Raw genomic sequence first — 22,086 nt, 5'->3', positions numbered from 1 at the left:
GGTGGCTCTGCCGGCACCATTGCAGGTGCGAGCACTAGATGGCACCCTGCTTCCATTAATCACACATCAGACACAACCAGTGACTTTGGTTGTGTCTGGGAATCACAGGGAGGAGATAGTGTTCCATGTAACACCTTCTACCTCCCGAGTGATTTTGGGCTTTCCATGGATGGTGAAGCACAATCCCCGGATAGATTGGCCGTCCGGGGTTGTGACGCAGTGGAGCGAAACCTGCCACCGGGAGTGTTTAGGATCCTCGGTTCCTCCCGGCACTACGGCTAATGAGGAGGTCAAAGTCCCCCCCAATCTATCGGCGGTGCCAAAGGAGTACCACGATCTTGCTGACGTTTTCAGCAAAGATCTGGCGCTCACTCTTCCCCCGCACCGACCGTACTGATTGTGCCATCGATTTGGTCCCGGGCGCTGAGTACCCGTCCAGTAGGTTGTACAACCTCTCACGTCCGGAACGCGAATCAATGGAGACCTACATCCGGGACTCCTTAGCTGCCGGGCTGATCCGGAACTCCACCTCCCCGATGGGTGCTGGTTTCTTTTTTGTGGGCAAAAAGGACGGCGGACTCCGTCCATGCATTGATTACAGAGGGCTGAACGAGATCACGGTTCGCAACCGATACCCGTTACCTCTGTTGGATTCAGTGTTCACGCCCCTGCATGGAGCCCAAATTTTCACTAAATTGGATCTTAGAAACGCGTACCACCTGGTTCGGATCCGGAAGGGAGACGAATGGAAGACGGCATTCAACACCCCGTTAGGTCACTTTGAGTACCTGGTCATGCCGTTCGGCCTCACTAACGCCCCCGCGACGTTCCAAGCTTTGGTAAATGACGTCTTGCGGGACTTCCTGCATCGGTTCGTCTTCGTATATCTGGACGATATACTCATCTTTTCCCCGGACCCTGAGACCCATGTCCAGCATGTACGTCAGGTCCTACAGCGGTTGTTGGAGAACCGGCTGTTTGTGAAGGGCGAGAAGTGCGAGTTCCACCGCACTTCTTTGTCCTTCCTGGGGTTCATCATCTCCTCCAACTCCGTCGCCCCTGATCCGGCTAAGGTTGCGGCGGTGAGAGATTGGCCCCAACCAACAAGCCGCAGGAAACTACAGCAGTTCCTCGGCTTTGCAAATTTCTACAGGAGGTTCATTAAAGGTTACAGTCAGGTAGTTAGCCCCCTGACTGCCCTGACCTCCACCAAGGTCCCCTTCGCCTGGTCGGATCGGTGCGAAGCCGCGTTCCAGGAGTTGAAACGCCGGTTCTCGACTGCACCAGTTCTGGTGCAGCCTGATCCTGATCGCCAGTACATAGTAGAAGTGGACGCCTCTGACTCAGGGATAGGAGCCGTGCTGTCCCAGAGCGTGGAGGCTGATAAGGTTCTCCATCCTTGTGCCTTTTATTCCCGCAGGTTGACCCCAGCTGAACGGAACTATGACGTCGGCAATCGGGAACTTCTTGCGGTGAAGGAGGCTCTTGAAGAGTGGAGACACCTGCTGGAGGGGGCATCGTTGCCCTTCACGGTTTTCACGGACCATCGGAACCTGGAGTACATCCGGACCGCCAAGCGGCTGAACCCCAGGCAAGCCCGCTGGTCTCTGTTCTTCGGGCGCTTTGACTTCCAGATCACGTATCGCCCCGGGACCAAGAACCAAAAATCAGATGCATTGTCCCGGGTGCACGAAGAAGAAGCCAAAGCGGGGCTGTCGAACCCCACCGAGACCATCATCCCCGAGTCCACTGTCGTGGCCACCCTCACCTGGGACGTGGAGAAGACCGTCCGGGAGGCCCTGACAAGGAGCCCGGACCCGGGGACTGGCCCCAAGAACAGACTGTACGTCCCACCAGAGGCAAGAGCTGCCGTATTGGACTTCTGTCACGGGTCCAAGCTCTCCTGTCATCCCGGAGTGCGTAGGACCGTGGCAGTAGTCCAGCAGCGCTTCTGGTGGGCGTCCCTGGAAACCGACGTCCGGGACTACGTCCAGGCCTGTACCATCTGCGCCAGGGGCAAGGCAGACCATCGGAGGACGACGGGACTCCTCCAACCCCTGCCAGTGCCTCATCGCCCCTGGTCTCACATCGGCCTGGATTTCATCACGGGCCTCCCGCCGTCCCAGGGCAACACCGTATTCTCACGATAGTGGACCGGTTCTCCAAGGCGGCCCACTTCGTGGCCCTCCCGAAGCTCCCGACGGCCCAGGAGACGGCAGACCTCCTGGTCCACCACGTCATGCGGCTGCATGGGATACCATCGGACATTGTATCAGATCGTGGTCCCCAGTTCTCTTCGCAGGTGTGGAAGAGTTTCTGTAAGGAGCTGGGGGCCACCGTGAGTCTCTCGTCCGGGTACCACCCCCAGACCAACGGCCAGGCAGAGCGGGCTAACCAGGAGTTGGAGCAGGCCCTTCGCTGCGTCACCTCCGCGCATCCCGGCGGCCTGGAGTCACCATCTGGCCTGGATCGAGTATGCCCATAACAGCCAAGTTCGTCTGCTACCGGCCTCTCCCCTTTTGAGGCATGTTTGGGGTACCAGCCCCCATTGTTCCCGCTGGTGGAGGGAGAGGTCGGTGTGCCCTCGGTCCAGGCCCACCTCAGGAGGTGCCGCCGGGTGTGGCGCTACCGCCCGCTTCTGCCCTGTTGAAGGCCCGGACGAGGGCCAAGGACCCATGCAGACCGCCGGCGGTCCCCGGCCCTGCTAACAGCCCGGGCAGGAGGTGTGGTCTCACCAAGGACATCCCTCTCAGGTGGAACTCCCACAACTGAAAGACAGTTCATCGGACCTTCCCATCCTCAAGATCCTCAGTCCGGCCGCAGTGAACTGAGCTCCCGCTTCACTGCGGATCCTCCCTGTTTTCATGTCCGTATAACCACACACACCTCACCACCTCTGTCACCCGGACCCGCCGCCTCCTGCCCGGATCATCGACGGGGAGCCGGCCTGGACCGTTCGCGGCTCCTGGACGTCCGTCGAAAGGGCCGGGGTTCCATATTGGTGGACTGGGAGGGGTATGGACCCGAAGAACGCTCCTGGGTGAAGAGGAGCTTCATCCTGGACCCGGCCCTCCTGGCCGACTTTCTACCGCCGACACCCGGACAAGCCTGGTCGGGCGCCAGGAGGCGCCCTTGAGGGGGGGGTCCTGTTGTGTGGGCCGCCATGAAGAGGAGGTACTGCTGTGCCCACCACCACCAGAGGGCGCCCAGCCTGGAGTGCGGGCTCAAGCACGAGAGGGCGTCGGCGCGACCGGGAGTGACAGCTGTCATCTCCACCAGCTGTCACCAATCACCACCACCATAAAGGCGGACTGCAACTCCACCTCCTCGCCGAGAAATCAATACCATCAGGTAACTTCTCTGCGATATACTTGTAATAATTGAATTCTGTTGCAGCCGTTTTCCTGTGGTGTTTGCTTATCTGTGGGATTGCGTTTTGTGATACAGCGACGCTTCGCCTCACACTCCATCCAGATAAGTGACCAGAGCTGCACGAGTGTTGATTGGAGGTGGAGGTTCTCCCCTAACGTACAGACTGTGGATTACTGAGTGTGCGAACTCACACTCACAAACTGTCTTCTGTTCTCTGCCAGCAGTACCGGTCGACAGCGGACGCGGCCACCTGGGGCTCGGGACTTGGCGGCTCCGGTGTTCTTAGGCCGTTGGTGGTGGAAGCGGTGTGGGTCCCGGCTCTTCGTTCATCTGAGGTCTCCTATCTTCGAGCCTGCCCGCAATCCTCTTGTGTGTGATTGGCAGTACCTTTGTTTATTTTACGTTGTGTTTCTTGTGCAACATTAAATTGTTACTCCTTCCCTTATCCATTGTCCGTTCATTAGCGCCCCCCTGTTGTGGGTCCGTGTTACGACACCCTTCCCAACAGAACAAACAGGTGTGAATCAGGTGTCCCCTATTTAAGGATGAAGCCAGCACCTGTTGAACATGCTTTTCTCTTTGAAAGCCTGAGGAAAATGGGACGTTCAAGACATTGTTCAGAAGAACAGCGTAGTTTGATTAAAAAGTTGATTGGAGAGGGGAAAACTTATACGCAGGTGCAAAAAATTATAGGCTGTTCATCTACAATGATCTCCAATGCTTTAAAATGGACAAAAAAAACAGAGACGCGTGGAAGAAAACTGGAAAACAACCATCAAAATGGATAGAAGAATAACCAGAATGGCAAAGGCTCACCCATTGATCAGCTCCAGGATGATCAAAGACAGTCTGGAGTTACCTGTAAGTGCTGTGACAGTTAGAAGACGCCTGTGTGAAGCTAATTTATTTGCAAGAATCCCCCGCAAAGTCCCTCTGTTAAATAAAAGACATGTGCAGAAGAGGTTACAATTTGCCAAAGAACACATCAACTGGCCTAAAGAGAAATGGAGGAATATTTTGTGGACTGATGAGAGTAAAATTGTTCTTTTGGGTCCAAGGGCCGCAGACAGTTTGTGAGACGACCCCCAAACTCTGAATTCAAGCCACAGTTCACAGTGAAGACAGTGAAGCATGGTGGTGCAAGCATCATGATATGGGCATGTTTCTCCTACTATGGTGTTGGGCCTATATATCGCATACCAGGTATCATGGATCAGTTTGGATATGTCAAAATACTTGAAGAGGTCATGTTGCCTTATGCTGAAGAGGACATGCCCTTGAAATGGGTGTTTCAACAAGACAATGACCCCAAGCACACTAGTAAACGAGCAAAATCTTGGTTCCAAACCAACAAAATTAATGCCTCGCAGATGTGAAGAAATCATGAAAAACTGTGGTTATACAACTAAATACTAGTTTAGTGATTCACAGGATTGCTAAAAAAGCAGTTTGAACATAATAGTTTTGAGTTTGTAGCATCAACAGCAGATGCTACTATTATTGTGAACACCCCCTTTTCTACTTTTTTTACTAATAGCCCAATTTCATAGCCTTAAGAGTGTGCATATCATGAATGCTTGGTCTTGTTGGATTTGTGAGAATCTACTGAATCTACTGGTACCTTGTTTCCCATGTAACAATAAGAAATATACTCAAAACCTGGATTAATCTTTTTAGTCACATAGCACTACTATTATTCTGATTACATAGGGAAAAGGATGCTGACGATGGAGCCACCAGGCAGGAGGCCAAAGAGGAGGTTTATGGATGTGCTGAGGGAGGACATGCAGGTGGTTGGTGTGACAAAGGAAGATACAGAGGACAGGATGAGATGGAAACGATTTATCTGCTGTGGCGACCCCTAACGGGAACAGTGAAAGACAAAGATCTTACTATTACTACCCTCCCCCTCCCTACCATAACCTCCCAGACCCCCTCCTCACTTTTCATTTCATGCTCCTCCCATCACAGAATGTATTCAAATTAATTCATGCTCCTGTTATGAAAATATGGCACTTTTCATGACACTATCATGAACCAAAACTAATGTATATTTCGTGGTGCTGAATCACGACATGCCGTGAGAGATGGTAGAGTAGAATACATTTTTGTCTTGCACAGTCCTTCAAATCAAGGAGGAAAAGCAGTCAGTGTGTTCCAAGTAGGTTAGAAGTAAAGGAATCATTTTATTCCAAGACAGCGCGACAATATAGGATTACCCCCAGTAGGAGACAGTTTAAAGACATTCTCTCCACTAATCTGAATCCTCCACATAAAGCTTAATTTCACTCAGATGAGATGAAAAGAGAACCAGCCATGAGTAAACCCATCAACAACTGAGCCATGCTTTCCTGCACAGACAACAGGCCACGGCTATCAGCTTGTTTGCATTCCACGCTGAGGATAATGCGATGGTCACCATCACTGGGAAATGAGGAATCAACTCTGTTCCCCTTTGAGACAGTTTGTCAGAGTCACGGAAACATCTGATGAGGATTATCTCACTTCAGGCTGTGATTATCATCCCTTCATTCACCTCAACTGCCCTCTCCTCCTCACTCAGCTTCCCTTCATCTGTGCAGAGTAACAGCTCCCCCTGTGGATCTGGAGCAGAATTTCCACATTAAAGCCTCGCAGGTGTCTGAGGTCACACTACTTTATTTGAGTGAATTAATTCTTAATTTCCCTTCAAGCCACAGGAGGAATAAAATCATTCAGATTTAAGCTGGAGGTTAAGAAATCATGAGCTTGGATGTTTTATTCCAACATTTTGCTTTTTTTCTCTCTTGTGAAAACTTCAGATATGTGAATTTAAGATTTAAATTAAAAAAGCCAAATGCAGCTTCCACAGAGATCAGCAATTTTTAAAAATGCTGGTACAGACTGACTGAATGAGGAGACGCTAATTAGTTTTGAAACTTATGAAGAGAGCCAGAATTAGAACTAATCAGAAAGAATAAAATGTGTGAAATGAAACTTGCTTACAGATTGAATTTATTAAATTTCAGAGCCAGGCAAATGTGTGAAGAATTCCCTCATTGCAGATTTATTATTGTCACCGTTCTCATAATTTGGCACTAATGAAATGAACTTTGCTTTATAAATCTCTAGTTGAAACCTTGAGTTATCTTTTCATTGCTTTTTATCTGTCTGTTAGTAATGCTGCCAGCAGGACATCTCAAGAAGAACATTCATAACTTTCAGTGAAATTTGGTGGAGAGGCTGTTCTGTGTTTTGGGCTCCTTTGATCCCACACAAGGGGCAGAAAGTGCCTTTCCTTTCATCATCTTTGAGCTTTAATCCTGGTTTATAATTCATCCGGAAAGTATTCACATCGCTTCATCAACGTCACTTTTTCCACATTTTTCCACATTTGTTATGTTACAACCCACCAGCCTTATCCCAAAATGGATGACTTTAATTTTCCTTCAGAATTCTGCACACAATAACGCATAATGGCAACATGAGAGAATTTTTTTTTTTTTTTTTGAATTTTTGCAAATTTATTAAAAATAAAAAACTAAGAAATCACATGTACATAAGTATTCACACCCTTTGCTTAATACTTTGTTGATGCACCTTTGGCAGTAATTACAGCCTCAAGTCTTCTTAAATATGATGCCACAAGTTTGGTGCACTTATCTTTGGGCAGTTTTGCCCATTCCTCTTTGCAGCACCTCTCAAGCTTCATCAAGTTAGATGGGGAGCGTCGGTGCACAGCCATTTTCAGATCTTTCCAGAGATGTTCAATCGGAATTTCAGGTCTGGGCTCTGGCTGGGCCACTCAAGGACATTCACAGAGTTGTCCTGAAGCCACTCCTTTGATATCTTGGCTGTGTGCTTAGGGTCATTGTCCTGCTGAAAGATGAACTGTCACCCCAGTCTGAGGTCCAGAGCGCTTCTGGAGCAGGTTTTCATCCAGGATGTCTCTGTACATTGTTGCATTCATCTTTCCCTCAATCCTGACTAGTCTCTCAGTTCCTGCCACTGAAAAACATCCCCACAGCTGATGCTGCACCATCTGCTCACTGTAGGGATGGTGCCTGGTTTCCTCCCAAACATGATACCTGGCATTCACGCCAAGAGTTTCAATCTTTGTCTCATCAGACCAGAGAATTTGTTTCTCATGGTCTGAAGAGTCTTTCAGGTGCCCTTTGGCAAAACTCCAGGTGGGCTGCCATGTCCTTTTACTAAGGAGTGGCTTCCGTCTGGCCACTCTACCATACAGGCCTGATTGGTGGATTGCTGCAGAGATGGTTGTCTTCTGGAAGGTTCTCCTCTCTCTCCACAGAGGAATGCTGGAGCTCTGACAGAGTGACCACATGGGTTCTTGGTCACCTCCTGACTAAGGCCCTTCTCCCCGATCGCTCGTTTATACAGGGCGGCCAGCTCTAGGAAGAGTCCTGGTGGATCAAACTTCTTCCATTTATAGATGATGGAGGCCAGCTGTGCTCATTGGGACCTCAAAGCAGCAGAAATGTTTTGTACCCTTCTCCAGATTTGGTGCCTCAGACAATCCTGTCTCAGGAGGGTCTACAGACAATTCCAGTTGACTTCATGCTTGGTTTGTGGCTTGACAATCTTTGCCTCATCAGATCAGTTGGTTCTCAAGACCAGGCACCTAAGTGGCTCTACTCTACTCTTTTCTACTCTCCTATTTTACTTTTCCTTTTTAGATATTTAGATATACCTTTGTATACTAGCATAGTTCCACCTTAGAATTGGAATATAATATATAAGATATACCTTACTGAATTTTCATGCACTGTCAACTGTGGGACCTTATATGTAGACAGGTGTGTGCCCTTCCAAATAATGAAAATTCAGTTGGACTCCAATTAAGCTGTACAAATATCAAACAAAGGATGATCAGTGGAAACAGGATGCAGCGAGGTCGTTTTAAACAGAAATAAGGTAAAATTCTGTGACGTTTTGAAATGTCCAACACACAGTGAATGCATCAGCTAGCAGCTCGTTTAGCTGTGGTGCTCTGATCGCTTCTGCTGCCTTTTATGATGAAATAATGCTGAATTTATGTGGAAATGATTGTTGTACAAAAGGTTCAGATATCTGTCGCTGAGGTAGATGATGTCTGGTGTGCAGTTTAAAGCAGAAACGAGGTGTTAATCTGTGAACCGCCTCATCATGGGGGACCGATTTTTCGGCCCTCCTGTCAACGACACCAGATTTGATACAAATTTTTACTTTGAACTGTTATACTGAATCTGTTGGCCCTGAAAGCAATCAGGTTTTAAGCTCATCGATAAGAATCAATGTTCAGCATCATCTCCTTGATCCCAATACCTTGAATACTTATTACAGGATCAAAGCAAGAGAGACACACAAACAGTGTAAAAGCTCAGTCCTTCCTTGGTGAGGTTCAAAGATCACTAATCAGGGTCAAAGGTCAGCAATAAGGATCAAAGCTGGTTTGCCAGAATTAAAGGTCAGTGACAACAATAAAGATCAGCAATCAAAGATGAGTGATCAGGATCAAAGCTGGCCTACCAGGTTCAAAAGTCAACAACCAGAATCCATGGTCAATGTCAAAGATCTACCATGAAAGATGTGTGATCAGGATAGAAAGGCCAGCAATGAGGATTAAAGGTCAGGATCAAAGATCACAAGTGAAAGAGGTCAACCAGGATCAAAGGTAAACAATTGGGATCAATGCTGGGTTATCTGGATAAAAGGTCATGATCAACAATCAGCAATCAAAGATGAGTGGTCAGGATCAAAGATCAGAAGTCAAGGCAAATAATCAAAGGTAAACAATCAGGCTCAAAATTGGGTTATCTGTATCAAATGTCAGGGTTAATGATCAGCAATCAAAGATGAGTGATCAGGAACAAAGATCTGCATCAGGATCAAATGTTAGCAATCAGGATCAACGAATGTTAGAGAAGTAAAGAAAACTAGTTATGTCACAATGAAGGAAAGAAAAATGTCAACAGAAACGTGAAGAAAGGACTGTTGGACCTTGGTGGACGTGTGCATTCTCTGCGTGCCTTCCTGGTTTAATATTATTTTCATTGTGTGCATGATGAGACAGCGTGTTTGGGCTCTCTGACGCGGTATCCTCTCCAGTGAGTGCTCTTGTAGTTTAGTGTTTGCTCTCTGTCCAACTCTAGAGAAGCTAAAAATGCTTTTGTTTATCACAGCAGTCCACATGGAGCAGCGGGGGAACGTAATGATTTATTTGTCTGCACGAGCTGTAGGCGCTGTTCCAGATGGCAGCGGGATTCCCTTCCAGCCGTCTGTCAACCTTGGCTCTGAGCCAGGAGTCAGGTAGGTCAGGTGAGGACAACTTGGCAGCGACTGACTATGAAACTGGCCCAGGACACGCTTTGGGATTTGAGAAAGCCTGCTTGATTGCTGACCTGGAACAGCAAGAATTAATGTCTGTTATTTTTCAGACACATGCGCAGCAAAAACTGTTAGTGGAAAGTAAAATTCCCCAAAGACATCGACAAGAACACACAAACTGAGATCTGTGTTTCTGACTGCTTCTCATAGCAGTTTGTTTTATCATGTGGCACTGGTTTGCCAGATGAAATTAATTTCACTGCAAACGATAAGGAACCGTCAAGACAGAAAGCAAAAAAGAATATGAATGAATTGAGGTTCTCGTTGGGATTCGTTCACATTTTTCAACAATTTGAAAATTCTGACGAAGCAACAGCTGCAGGAGCAAAGCTGGACGATGGTTAAACGATGCGTCCGAAAGTCAATGTTAGTCTAGATTTCTTGTTTCCTTTGGGCTTTGTTGTCCGTCGTTAGTGCTGTGTGACTGGGGCGTTACATCCCACAAATCTTGGGTCTATGACGATATGTTTTTGAGTAATGGTGGAGAAAAGGCCTATTTTTATGCACTGACCCAGAGTTGACGCAGAAAGTGTCATTCAAGATCGGTGCCCTCTGAATCCATGTGGGAGAGTTGTGAAATTGATTGCATTACTTACCTTAATTTGTATACTAATAACTCGAGATTAATACATCAGACACTTTCTATAGCTAGTCCTTAAGAAGAAGAAGACAAGCTACTTATGCTTTTCTCAAGCCCTGTGCTTAAATTTGCATATAAATGAAGGAAAGTTGATTTTATGGGAGCCATTATCATGGCAGTAGTGATTGGTGGAAAATTCACGTTTATACCATGGGTACTTTATTTGGAGCATGTATTTTACTTTTATGCTAATAAGGATTATTGAATTTGTGAGGTCCAACTCTACAACTGCAAAGTTCATACTTAAATCATGGCTACTTCATTTGGAGTAGATGGTGCGTTACAGCCTGAATGTGTTGATGATTATCTTTAAACACTTCCACGATTATCTTCCATGCTGTAATACTTTGGCACAACCTACCACATTTACCAACCATAATTTCAGCGTTCTTTTGTCAAGAATCAGATAAAATGTTTAATTCAGCGGAACAACATCTTGGGTTTTTTGTTTGTTTGTTTTTTATTTTTTGGAAAGGTTGACACTGAGGGGGGAATATAGTTTTCTAATCTCTTTTATGTCTTCAGCTGCTGTCATGGTTCTTCACATCCGCCTACAAACGGCCTCCAGATGTTACCTTGAATGAAGACCTGCCTTTGCTTGCTCGGTTCTCTTCCAGAAGTGGGCATTTCTACACATCTGGTTCTTGTGTGTAAACAAAGATTCCCGAAAATGATTTCAGCCAACAGGCTATCAAAGTTTCCACCCCCGGGTTAGGCACAGCGATTCAAACACCCCCATGTTTGCTTACGGAAAGTAAAAGCTGAACATAACACTTAAGTCTTCAAGGGTCGGGTTTGCGGAAGGACACACTTCAGCTCAAAGAGACAGAACTACCTGCATTGGAAATCATGGCTGTATATACGCTACACCCATCCATCCACTATACCTGCTTACTCCAATTAAGCAGTCGCAGGGTGTGAGGCTGAGTACACCCTAGACAGGACGCCACTCTATCGTAGGGCCATATGTAGATGGACAAACACATTCACACATGCACGCACACCTATGGACAATTTAAACTTTCCAGTCCACCTAACCTGCATGTCTTTAGATGTGGGAGGAAGCCGGAGCACCCGGAGGGAACCCACGTGAACATGGAGAAAACATGCAAACTGCACAGAAAAAGCCCCCAGGTGGGACGCAAACCCACGACCTTGTTGCTGTGAGGCAACAGTGCTAACCACAGTAGGACGAAGTAAAGTGATCTAATAGAACACAAATACAAACAATACCTAGGCATGGAAAATCAAGATAATGCAAAATAGAGAAATACTAAGTTTCTGCCTCCTACATGATTATTTCAATAACAAGCAAGATAATCACATGAATCCCATATCTGTTAAAGCTTGGAATATTCTCTATCAGTGTCAGTACTTTTCCACATAGTCATCTTCCCTTTCCACACATTTGTACCAATGCCGGACATGTTTTTGCATCCCTTCGTTAAAGAAACCTGGTGTCTTCTCTTGGCACCAGTGGTGCCCATCTGCTTGCACGTCTGGATCATTACTGTAACAGTGTCCCTTCAGGTTTTCTTTCAGCTTGGGAAAAAGGAAAAAGTCAGAGGGTGCAAGATCCAGACTGTATAGGAGGGGTGAATTTGAACCTCTGCAACGAATCCTGTTTGTCCACTCATGTGCAGATGGGCACTGTCACACTGAAGAATTGCATCTTTAAGAGTGTGTGGAGCTTTTTGCAAAGTGTCCGTATATCGGTTGGCATTGACAGTGTTGCCTTATTTCAAAAATTCTGTAAGGACTATGCAGTCGGTCTCGCATGTGATGCTGTGCATCTGTGGCTGTTATGGGACGCCCCCTACAGGCCTGGTTATGTATAGTCAGTTATAGTTCATCAATCAATGTACTTGAGTGCACAACGCTCCGACAAGAGGAATTCAATAATTATAAAGTACATCTATAGACGTTGACATTATTTACAGACTACTTGTTGTATGGCTGGGGGGCCTGGCTGCCTTTTTGTTTCTGTCTTTTGTTTTTTCCTTCCAGGTGGCTTGCATTTGGGACTGAGTGGCTGTGTTGCTGAGGTTATCAGGACCTCACCCTGATCACCTGCGGCTCGTCAGGACTCACAGCTGTGGTGCATCTATATGGATTGGAACATGGTGGCATTTAAGACTGGAGTATACAGTGTGTATTTGCCAGAGACTCGACCTTGTGACCAGACGGGTGAGATCGTCGTCTCGGGAGCCATCTCATCATCAGTGGATGCAGAGAACGTCCAGGGTTTGATGCACGGTCTGTGAAAGAGGAGGGGGTGAGGTCTCACGCTCGTCAGCACACTTCCTGAGGTACGTTAGATTTTGTGACTAACATTTATACAGTCAGTAAATGTGGTGTCCCTCACACCTTTATTATATTGAGCTGTATGTTAGTCATGTATCGCTTCCACTGCAGTGGAGTTTTGTGAACTGGATGTTCCATGCCTGCAGGTTGGGAAGCTGATTAGTAATCAAGCCAGGAAGTGTTTGCTGTTTGTACACCTTTAAGTGTTCTCTCTGTGTGTAGAGTGTGGACTCACATAATGGTTCCTTCTTTCACAGACTCGGTTTGTTGCGGCCACCTGGGGGGTGTCGGCGGGGTCCTTGGGTCCGAACAGCTTCTGGCTCCGGACCGTTAGCGCTGCTGGGAGCGCACCACGCCAGACCGCACTTTTGTTATTTTTGTATCACTGTTATGTATTAAATTCAGTTAGCCTTTGTACCGTGCTCTGCTTATTTCATACTGGGTCCTTCAAACGCTGGTCGGTTCTCCGAGCTGCGTCCGACACATAACACTACTAATTTGCATGTGTTACGCCAAAGTCAATTCTATGCATGCACCGCTTGGTGTGGAAATAGTCAGTAAGTAAATGATTACTCTTGTACCAGTTTCACTTCATTAGCCTGATTGTATTCATATAATTACATTGGAGGCAGAACTTTTCAGCTGACCCTCATATTTTATTATTGTAACAGGCCTGTCACACCTTGATGATTTAGCCAACATATGCCGACTTATGAAAAATGCTGCCAATACACCATTTTACGGTAGCTGACACGTTCAGTAAGTTCTGTGGTCATCTGGAACACGTATACATAAGTCAATATTCCATTGGAGACAAGTTTGATATAAGTTAAACATCATTTCAAAGCAAGTAACTTATATGTTAGAAATATGTTTTGGGTACACTTGACATTATCTTGATGTATTTCGACTTAAGAGTAATGTTAGATAATATCTGTACTAATTCTTTGTTTTATGTTAGCTATTAAGTATTGTGTTATTTGTTTGGAAGTTCTGAGAAATAGGTTAAGTTTTACTCTATCATCTGTCCAAGTTTCAGATACAGGGAGAGCTCCCCTGTTGGTGAGAGCCAGTAACATTAGAAATATAGACTAAACCACACCATGTTAAGCACCCATAAGGTATAAAAAGTGTTGTATGACTCATTTAGGGGGCCTTTCACAAGATGTACACTGTCTGTGGGGGTCCCAGGCCTGTTTCTAATGTGACCTTAATAAACTCAAATGAGGAATACAATGGTTTGGTTTTTGGTAAGGGGCAGAATTTAACATAAAAAGAACCAGGTAGAAATAACAGTAACTTACAAGTAACATCTGTCAACATTCGCATAACTTACCTACAACTTATGCTCCACATATGCGGGACGTATGAGCCATATGCTGGCATGTGTCAAAAATATTGTGCATGCAAAAGATTTTTTGACAACCTCGCCGTACTACAATATATCCCATACATATGCTGTATATGCTTCAACATGCTCTTAACTTAATACAAAACGTACCAATAACTTATTAGACGTATGCCAGTGTATTCTGCGTATTTTAATATGTCGGCATATTGCAGGCTAAACCATCAAGGTGTGACAAAAATATAGTATATGCAGTGGGTAGGGTGAGTCCACTTTTGTCGTGGACTAAAACAGATTTATCAAACAGTTTGTTGACCTGGGATATACACATTAAACTACATACTTTGCAGGTTTCTGTACTGGTTTTAATTTTCAGCACTGGGGCTTGGCGATTGCTTAGAATACAAACACTCTCACAGGCTAAACAGCTCCATAATGTAACTGTACGGGGCAGATGATCCCTACGGAGATAAATGCCTTTGTGTTTACCTCACTAAGTAAGTCCCTTCAGTTCTTCTCCCTATTCTCACTTGGGGTCGCCACAGCAGATCTGATATGGATCTGCATGTTGATTTGGCACAAGCTTTACTCCAGACACCCTTCCTGTCACAACTCTACATTACATGGAGAATGGACAGGTGTGGTCTTGAACTGGAAACCTTTTGCTCTACAAACACCTGCACTAACCACTCCAAATAATCTGAAAACCTTGTTCAATGAGTGATTACAGAGTGGAGTCACTTACCTTAATCTCTTGCCGTTCTTGTCTGAGTCATTACAAGGCAATTTTTGATTAGGGGAAGATTCCTGTTGTGAGCACAAGAATGAGGAATAGGACATTTGTGCATTTAGAAACCTACACATTGCATTGTTTTTATTTAGGCCGTTGTTAATGATATCAACCACGAATTACGACTACTGTGGCACCCATTGTTATTTCAACTACCCAAAGTCACAGTTCATGCCCAACCCTAAACCTAAGCATAGGTTTTGAGCTTGAAAATGGGTTATGCCTCCGGTATAGCTTTGACACCATGATGTTCCTCTTTAGCTCACGATAATGGTTTGTGATTGGATGCTGCACGAGGTAGCGGAATACTAGTACCGTATAAATAGCCACTTCATTTTATTAATCATGCTAATGCAGACAGGTTTATACAGATTGAGTATAAAATGATATACAGAATGATTATAACCACTAAGTTAAAAGATAATTCCAGTCCTTCCTTATCTTACTTTATTTAAAAAAGAAGTGACTGGTTTCTACCAGGCAGGGAAAATTCCAGTGTTATTTCCCACTGTGTCAGCAAAACAATGTTGCAGGAATGTCTGAGGAAAATTCTGGTTACCCTCAAATCAACCCATCAACCTCAAAACCCGCTGATTCAACCTCTTTGATCCAGTTGCACGTGTGAGATCATTAATGACGTCATTGTGGGGGGGTCCACTTTGACAACTGGAAAAAAGGGCTGCGTGCTCATCCCTGCAGTGTTGGAGTGAATATGTATGAATGAACACAATGGGTAATGATCACATTTTGAGGACGGTCTATAGTTTTACTTTATTGCAAAACAATGACACTGTTCAGTCTGACCTAGAAAACAATGTGATTTGATGCTGGTTGGGAATCTGTCAACAAATTCAGATTTTCTTCTTTGCCAAATTATATCACTTTCTTCTTCTTTCTTCTTCTTTGGCCACAGCAGGTTAGCTTGTTTCCATCTCCACTCTGTCCTCTGGATGTTCCTCTGTCATACCAACCCACATGCATGTCCTCCCTCAGCACATCCATAAACCTCCTATTTGGGCCTTCCTCTGCACATGAACAAACTATCTCACCTCTCTAACTCTCTTGCAGCATCTTCAGTTCTGTCACCCTCCAGCTCTGCCTCCTGTCTTTTGTTCACACAATTGTCTCTAAGCCGTACACATAGCTGGCCTCATTACTGTTTTGCAAACTTTCCGCTTCACCCCTGCAGATATTCATCGGTCACAGATCACTCCTGCCTCCTTTCTCCCACCCACTCCACCCTGCCTGCATGCTCTTCTTCACCTCTCTACCACACTCTCCATTACTTTGGACAGTTGACCCCAAGTATCTAAACTCATCTACTTTCACCACCTCGACTCCTTGTACCTGCACTGTTCAACCTGGTCTCGTGGCAACTTGTGATTCAGCAGCATGAAAATATACATTAACCCTCTGGGGTCCGAGGGCATTTTTTGGACAGTTCACATCGCCTGGCATAAATGTTTTTATTGTTGCTCTTAACAGCTCACCCTGCATCCCACAATCAAGTGTTATGTCCTCTTTTTTTTCAGGACAACCTGTACTTATTTATATGGTATAGTGGTGTTTTATAAGTGTAATAAAGGTTTACAATCAGAAATAAGAAAGGAAAAAAAATAAAGCAGAAATTTTTTCACACACATTTATTCAAAACACACAGCAAACTATAATAAACAACTATTTTTTACACTTATAAGGTAATTTGGAGTCTTGCACAAAAGACAATATAAATGTTCTAACAATAAACACAAATGCACATTTTGAACAATATGTACAAAATGGTCTATACGTTTTGTTTGAGAAGACTGATGTACAAGTTCATATGTAGACTGCAGGGGTCCCAGAATAATCTTATTATTCAGTTGACCAATCCCAGGTACAGTTCTGTCAGATACCAATCCCATATGTGGAATACTGTTATATGTGCCTTTTATAGAATGTGTATGCACTTTTTTAAAAAGCATCCTTTATTGCTCCTATTTCTTAGATGTGTTTTATTGAATTTGCACAAATTTATACTTCTATGAAGATGACTGTGTTTGTTCTCTCCCTGAAAGCACTTTTCACACTTCCAGGCTTATTTACACTCTGAGGAGCAGCCCCTCCCCATCACTCCATTGATATGGTAAATGGTGCTTTAACGCGGAGGGAGAGAGCTGGCCACAGACTGATCCAGTAGCATTCACAGCCAAGCTAGTGGAGTAATACCTGATACTTAGACACTCTTTGTTTGAGCATGTGAGATTGTATGAGAGGCCCTCTGTCTGCTCCGTCTGCTCACTTTCAGTGATCGCTGTGCGTAATGGCGCAGGGCGCGTTGGAGAGAGCAGCCAGGGGGCTACTCAAACGGCATTTACAGGCAAACTAGTAAGACATCTGTGAAAAAAAAAATCTTTGGTTTAGCACGTGAGGTAAATCTGCCGTACGATTGGATTTTGGAAAACCATGTGACGGTGAACCAATTCCGATTGGACACTCACTTTCCGCACGTCATCACACAGCTTCTATGGGGAGTACCAAGATGGCGGATGCTGGCTCGAAAGTCCGCGGAGTTAACTTTTCAGCAAAAAAAAAAAAAAAAAAAAGAGTTTCTATCTTTTATCATTAAAAAGTTATTTCGAATTTAGTAAGCTTGGTCCCAGCCGTCGTATACAACGGCGTCGGCCCCAGAGGGTTAATCTATTGGTTTGTGATGTTGTGACGAAAAGCGCCTCATTTTCGTCACGGCAGCACCAATTCATTCTAATTCATTCCGTGATGGCTGCACGAAATTAAAAGTGAAGCGGGGGGGGGGGGGGTCGGGGTAGTTATGGTTAGGGTGAGGGGAAAGAGTAAGATTAGGTTATGGTTAAGGTTAGGGTCGGGGTAGGAGTAGGGTTAGGAATTGTGAGTTAAAAAAAAACCCTGTCACGAAAATTTGACTCATTTCGTCAGGGGAGGACGAAAAAAAAAAAGTGAAACTGGGCTGCACTATTCCACCAGGCTCCTGCTCATTCACACACATGTACTCAGTCTTACTTCAACTGACTTTCATTCCCCTTCTCCTCCAGAGCGTATCACCACATCTCCAGGCTAGACTCAACCTGCATTCTACTCTCACTACAGATCAAAATGTAACCTGCAAACACCATAGTCCATGGAAACTCCTATCAGATCTTATCTAGGGTCACCACACATCCTGTTTTCCCAGAACATGTCCTGGTTTCTCTTAGAAGCCTATCTAAATTTGTGTCTTTGGTTATTGATAGTATTATATTATACTTATATAGTGCCAAAGCACAACAAAGGTGCCTCAAGATGCTTCACACAAGTAAGGTGCACAGACATACCCAATACTAATGTTGTTAGATTAAAATTACAACTTTTAACCATGTAGAACCCAAATTTGGAACTCCACAAGCCATTCCTCAACTCCAGCAGCATTACTTCAGCATGTTAAGTATGCTGGCTGCCAATATGAAGACTCAGGTTTGCAACATCACAGTCCAACTAGCTGTGATGGACTGGCATTCCATTCAAGGAGAGTTATAGACTCTCATCTGCTTCATGCCACGATATACAGGGATTACCACTAGCCCAGTGAGCCCCAGGGCATGTATAGGACTTACTCGTTCATAAGCCCACTTTTGGAAACAAAGATCATCCAAATTGGGCCACGGGGTGGAGTCTATGTATTTCAATATGCCAGAATTGCACATGCCATTTTACTTTTTGCTTCCTTTCTTTTTTTAATCTTGAAAATTTGAGTGGTCAATGGGCTTTGTCTATTTCACAAAAGTAATGTCTAAGGAGTATTTAAACACACACACACACAACAACACACCACACACACACAACACACACACCACACACACACACACACACACACACACAACACACACACACACACACACACAACACACACAACTTGTTGTTTATACCACTATTGAAAGATTATTTCAGGTACTTGCTGCACTAAGCAGCTGGAGAAGGTCAGTGGAATGCCTACATTTCACCTGGCTGCAGGAGACAGATGGTTAGGTTCAAGAGGTAGGAAAGGACCGATTGTCTACCTGCATAGTTAAGATACAAGACCCAAAGTGGTGCTGTATTGCTGTAGTGGTGGTGGATGTGGTGACACAGTATGAACACATGCTCCCTGGCCTAACTTGATATCTATTTGTATATTTGCACAAAAGCCACAATTAATGAACAGGAAAGACCACTTAAACTGCTCAGATATCCACCAATGACAACTGTCCACTTTCTATGACATGCATTTGCAGCCTGATTTGTTGCAGTGACTGAATAGGAACATCCACAGATGAGAATTTATACCCTGGATGTGAGCTTTTGTCTGGATCTCCACTAAATCTACACATTATTGTTGCTACAACTATGTGTAATGTTTTTTCTTAAAGGTCTTACAGATTTTGCACAATCCAGATGACAGAGAAACTAACTAACCAAACTAACAGGGCTTAAAACTTTGCCTCCTTGGTGAACAATGAACCACAATAAATATGTCTTGTTTCAGGATGTCCCAGTCCAGTATCAAAGGTCGGATGAAATCTGTTTGAAGCATACTTTGACTGAATAGAATCTATATTATTGTATTGTATTATTGTATCAGCATGCCCGCCATCTTGGATTGATCCCTATTGCGCCCCCAGTGCATTTATTTGTATTGCGGAAGGTGTATCCCCAACTACAATAATCCATAACTCCCCACATTTTTACCCGATTTTCCCACGGTTTGGTTTGTTAGAAACAGCAGAGATAGTTACGATACAGGATGCCGTCACACATTAGAAATACATACTTTCATGATGAGAGACTTTGTCTTGTGCTCTTTAACAAAGACATATGGTGTGGCATATAGATAAATGTATAAATTAATACATTTTATAATTTAGTAAAGAAACAAGACTGGATTGTTCATTTGAATTTATTTCCTCTCTCTCTCTCTCTCCGCTCTCTCTCTCCCTCCTCTCTCTCACACACACACACACACACACACACACACACACACACACACACACACACACACCACACACACACACACACACACACACACAGGGGACATCACTTTAACTTTCCTCTGCTTTGCTCACCAGGTTTTGTTACAAAAATGAACATTTTTTCAAGGCCAGGAAAACAAATTCCAGGTCATTCTAGGGTCTTAAACTACCTTGTTAGGCTGCAACTGGGGCTGGAGAGCTAAAACCCTTGAAAAAGAACTATTTTACACAGCTTCTTGCGTGTGATAGCAGTCTGTAACTCCAGTGTAGTTAATTTTGCGATGTGGTGCAACATTACTTTGTGAAATACAGACACTAGAGGTGGGCGATACCGGGAATTTTGGTATTGATCTGATACCAAGTAAATACAGGCCCAGTATCACCGATATCAATACTGATACCGATACTTTTTCATATTTAAGCTCCAAAGGATCCAAAAGACCTCACCAAACATTGTACATGACAACAAAATACTTTATTTGCCTCTACTGGTGGTTGGCTCTCACTGCGGTATTGTATCACTTCCTGTTCCGGAGCACAGCGGTGTTTTGCTGTATCTGTTAGCTGTTTAATCTGCGCAGTTAGATTGATCTAGTTAACTAGATAACGATTTGTTTCACAGTGTAATCTTCACGTGCCTTAACTAAAGCACTCCCTCTGCTGAATCACCTCTAAATTATTTACACATTATTCACTTTGTGTGTTTTTAGGAATCCGCTAGCTTAGCGCAGCTACTAGCTCTTAGCCGGTTTAGCATGGCGGCTTCTCCTGTCTCTCCCGCACTTTTCTGCTCTGGGTGTGAAATGTTTAGTTATTCCTCGGCCTCCTTTAGCAGTAATGGTACTTGTAATAAGTGTAGCTTATTCGTAGCTTTGGAGGCCAGGCTGGGCGAATTGGAGACTCGGCTCCGCACCGTGGAAAATTCTACAGCTAGCCAGGCCCCTGTAGTCGGTGCGGACCAAGGTAGCTTAGCCGCCGTTAGTTCCCTCCAGGCAGATCCCGAGCAGCCGGGAAAGCAGGCCGACTGGGTGACTGTGAGGAGGAAGCGTAGTCCTAAACAGAAGCCCCGTGTACACCGCCAACCCGTTCACATTTCTAACCGTTTTTCCCCACTCGGCGACACACCCGCCGAGGATCAAACTCTGGTTATTGGCGACTCTGTTTTGAGAAATGTGAAGTTAGCGACACCAGCAACCATAGTCAATTGTCTTCCGGGGGCCAGAGCAGGCGACATTGAAGGAAATTTGAAACTGCTGGCTAAGGCTAAGCGTAAATTTGGTAAGATTGTAATTCACGTCGGCAGTAATGACACCCGGTTACGCCAATCGGAGGTCACTAAAATTAACATTGAATCGGTGTGTAACTTTGCAAAAACAATGTCGGACTCTGTAGTTTTCTCTGGGCCCCTCCCCAATCGGACCGGGAGTGACATGTTTAGCCGCATGTTCTCCTTGAATTGCTGGCTGTCTGAGTGGTGTCCAAAAAATGAGGTGGGCTTCATAGATAATTGGCAAAGCTTCTGGGGAAAACCTGGTCTTGTTAGGAGAGACGGCATCCATCCCACTTTGGATGGAGCAGCTCTCATTTCTAGAAATCTGGCCAATTTTCTTAAATCCTCCAAACCGTGACTATCCAGGGTTGGGACCAGGAAGCAGAGTTGTAGTCTTACACACCTCTCTGCAGCTTCTCTCCCCCTGCCATCCCCTCATTACCCCATCCCCGTAGAGACGGTGCCTGCTCCCAGACCACCAATAACCAGCAAAAATCTATTTAAGCATAAAAATTCAAAAAGAAAAAATAATATAGCACCTTCAACTGCACCACAGACTAAAACAGTTAAATGTGGTCTATTAAACATTAGGTCTCTCTCTTCTAAGTCCCTGTTAGTAAATGATATAATAATTGATCAACATATTGATTTATTCTGCCTTACAGAAACCTGGTTACAGCAGGATGAATATGTTAGTTTAAATGAGTCAACACCCCCGAGTCACACTAACTGCCAGAATGCTCGTAGCACGGGCCGAGGCGGAGGATTAGCAGCAATCTTCCATTCCAGCTTATTAATTAATCAAAAACCCAGACAGAGCTTTAATTCATTTGAAAGCTTGACTCTTAGTCTTGTCCATCCAAATTGGAAGTCCCAAAAACCAGTTTTATTTGTTATTATCTATCGTCCACCTGGTCGTTACTGTGAGTTTCTCTGTGAATTTTCAGACCTTTTGTCTGACTTAGTGCTTAGCTCAGATAAGATAATTATAGTGGG

The 22,086-nt window shown here is 44.8% G+C and overlaps 1 protein-coding gene across 1 annotated transcript; it reads left to right on the top strand.

Annotated features, from left to right (window-relative positions):
* The first annotated feature begins 20,575 nt into the window (after positions 1–20,575).
* On the top strand, positions 20,576–21,448 carry LOC115082436. The gene has a single exon (XM_029586666.1). The coding sequence runs from the start codon at positions 20,576–20,578 to the stop codon at positions 21,446–21,448; it is 873 nt and encodes a 290-aa protein (XP_029442526.1).
* The last annotated feature ends 638 nt before the right edge of the window (positions 21,449–22,086 follow it).

The sequence above is a fragment of the Rhinatrema bivittatum genome, unplaced genomic scaffold (assembly GCF_901001135.1).
Source record: "Rhinatrema bivittatum unplaced genomic scaffold, aRhiBiv1.1, whole genome shotgun sequence".
In the NCBI taxonomy this organism is placed as follows: domain Eukaryota; kingdom Metazoa; phylum Chordata; class Amphibia; order Gymnophiona; family Rhinatrematidae; genus Rhinatrema; species Rhinatrema bivittatum.
This window is presented reverse-complemented; position numbering and strand designations above follow the sequence as displayed.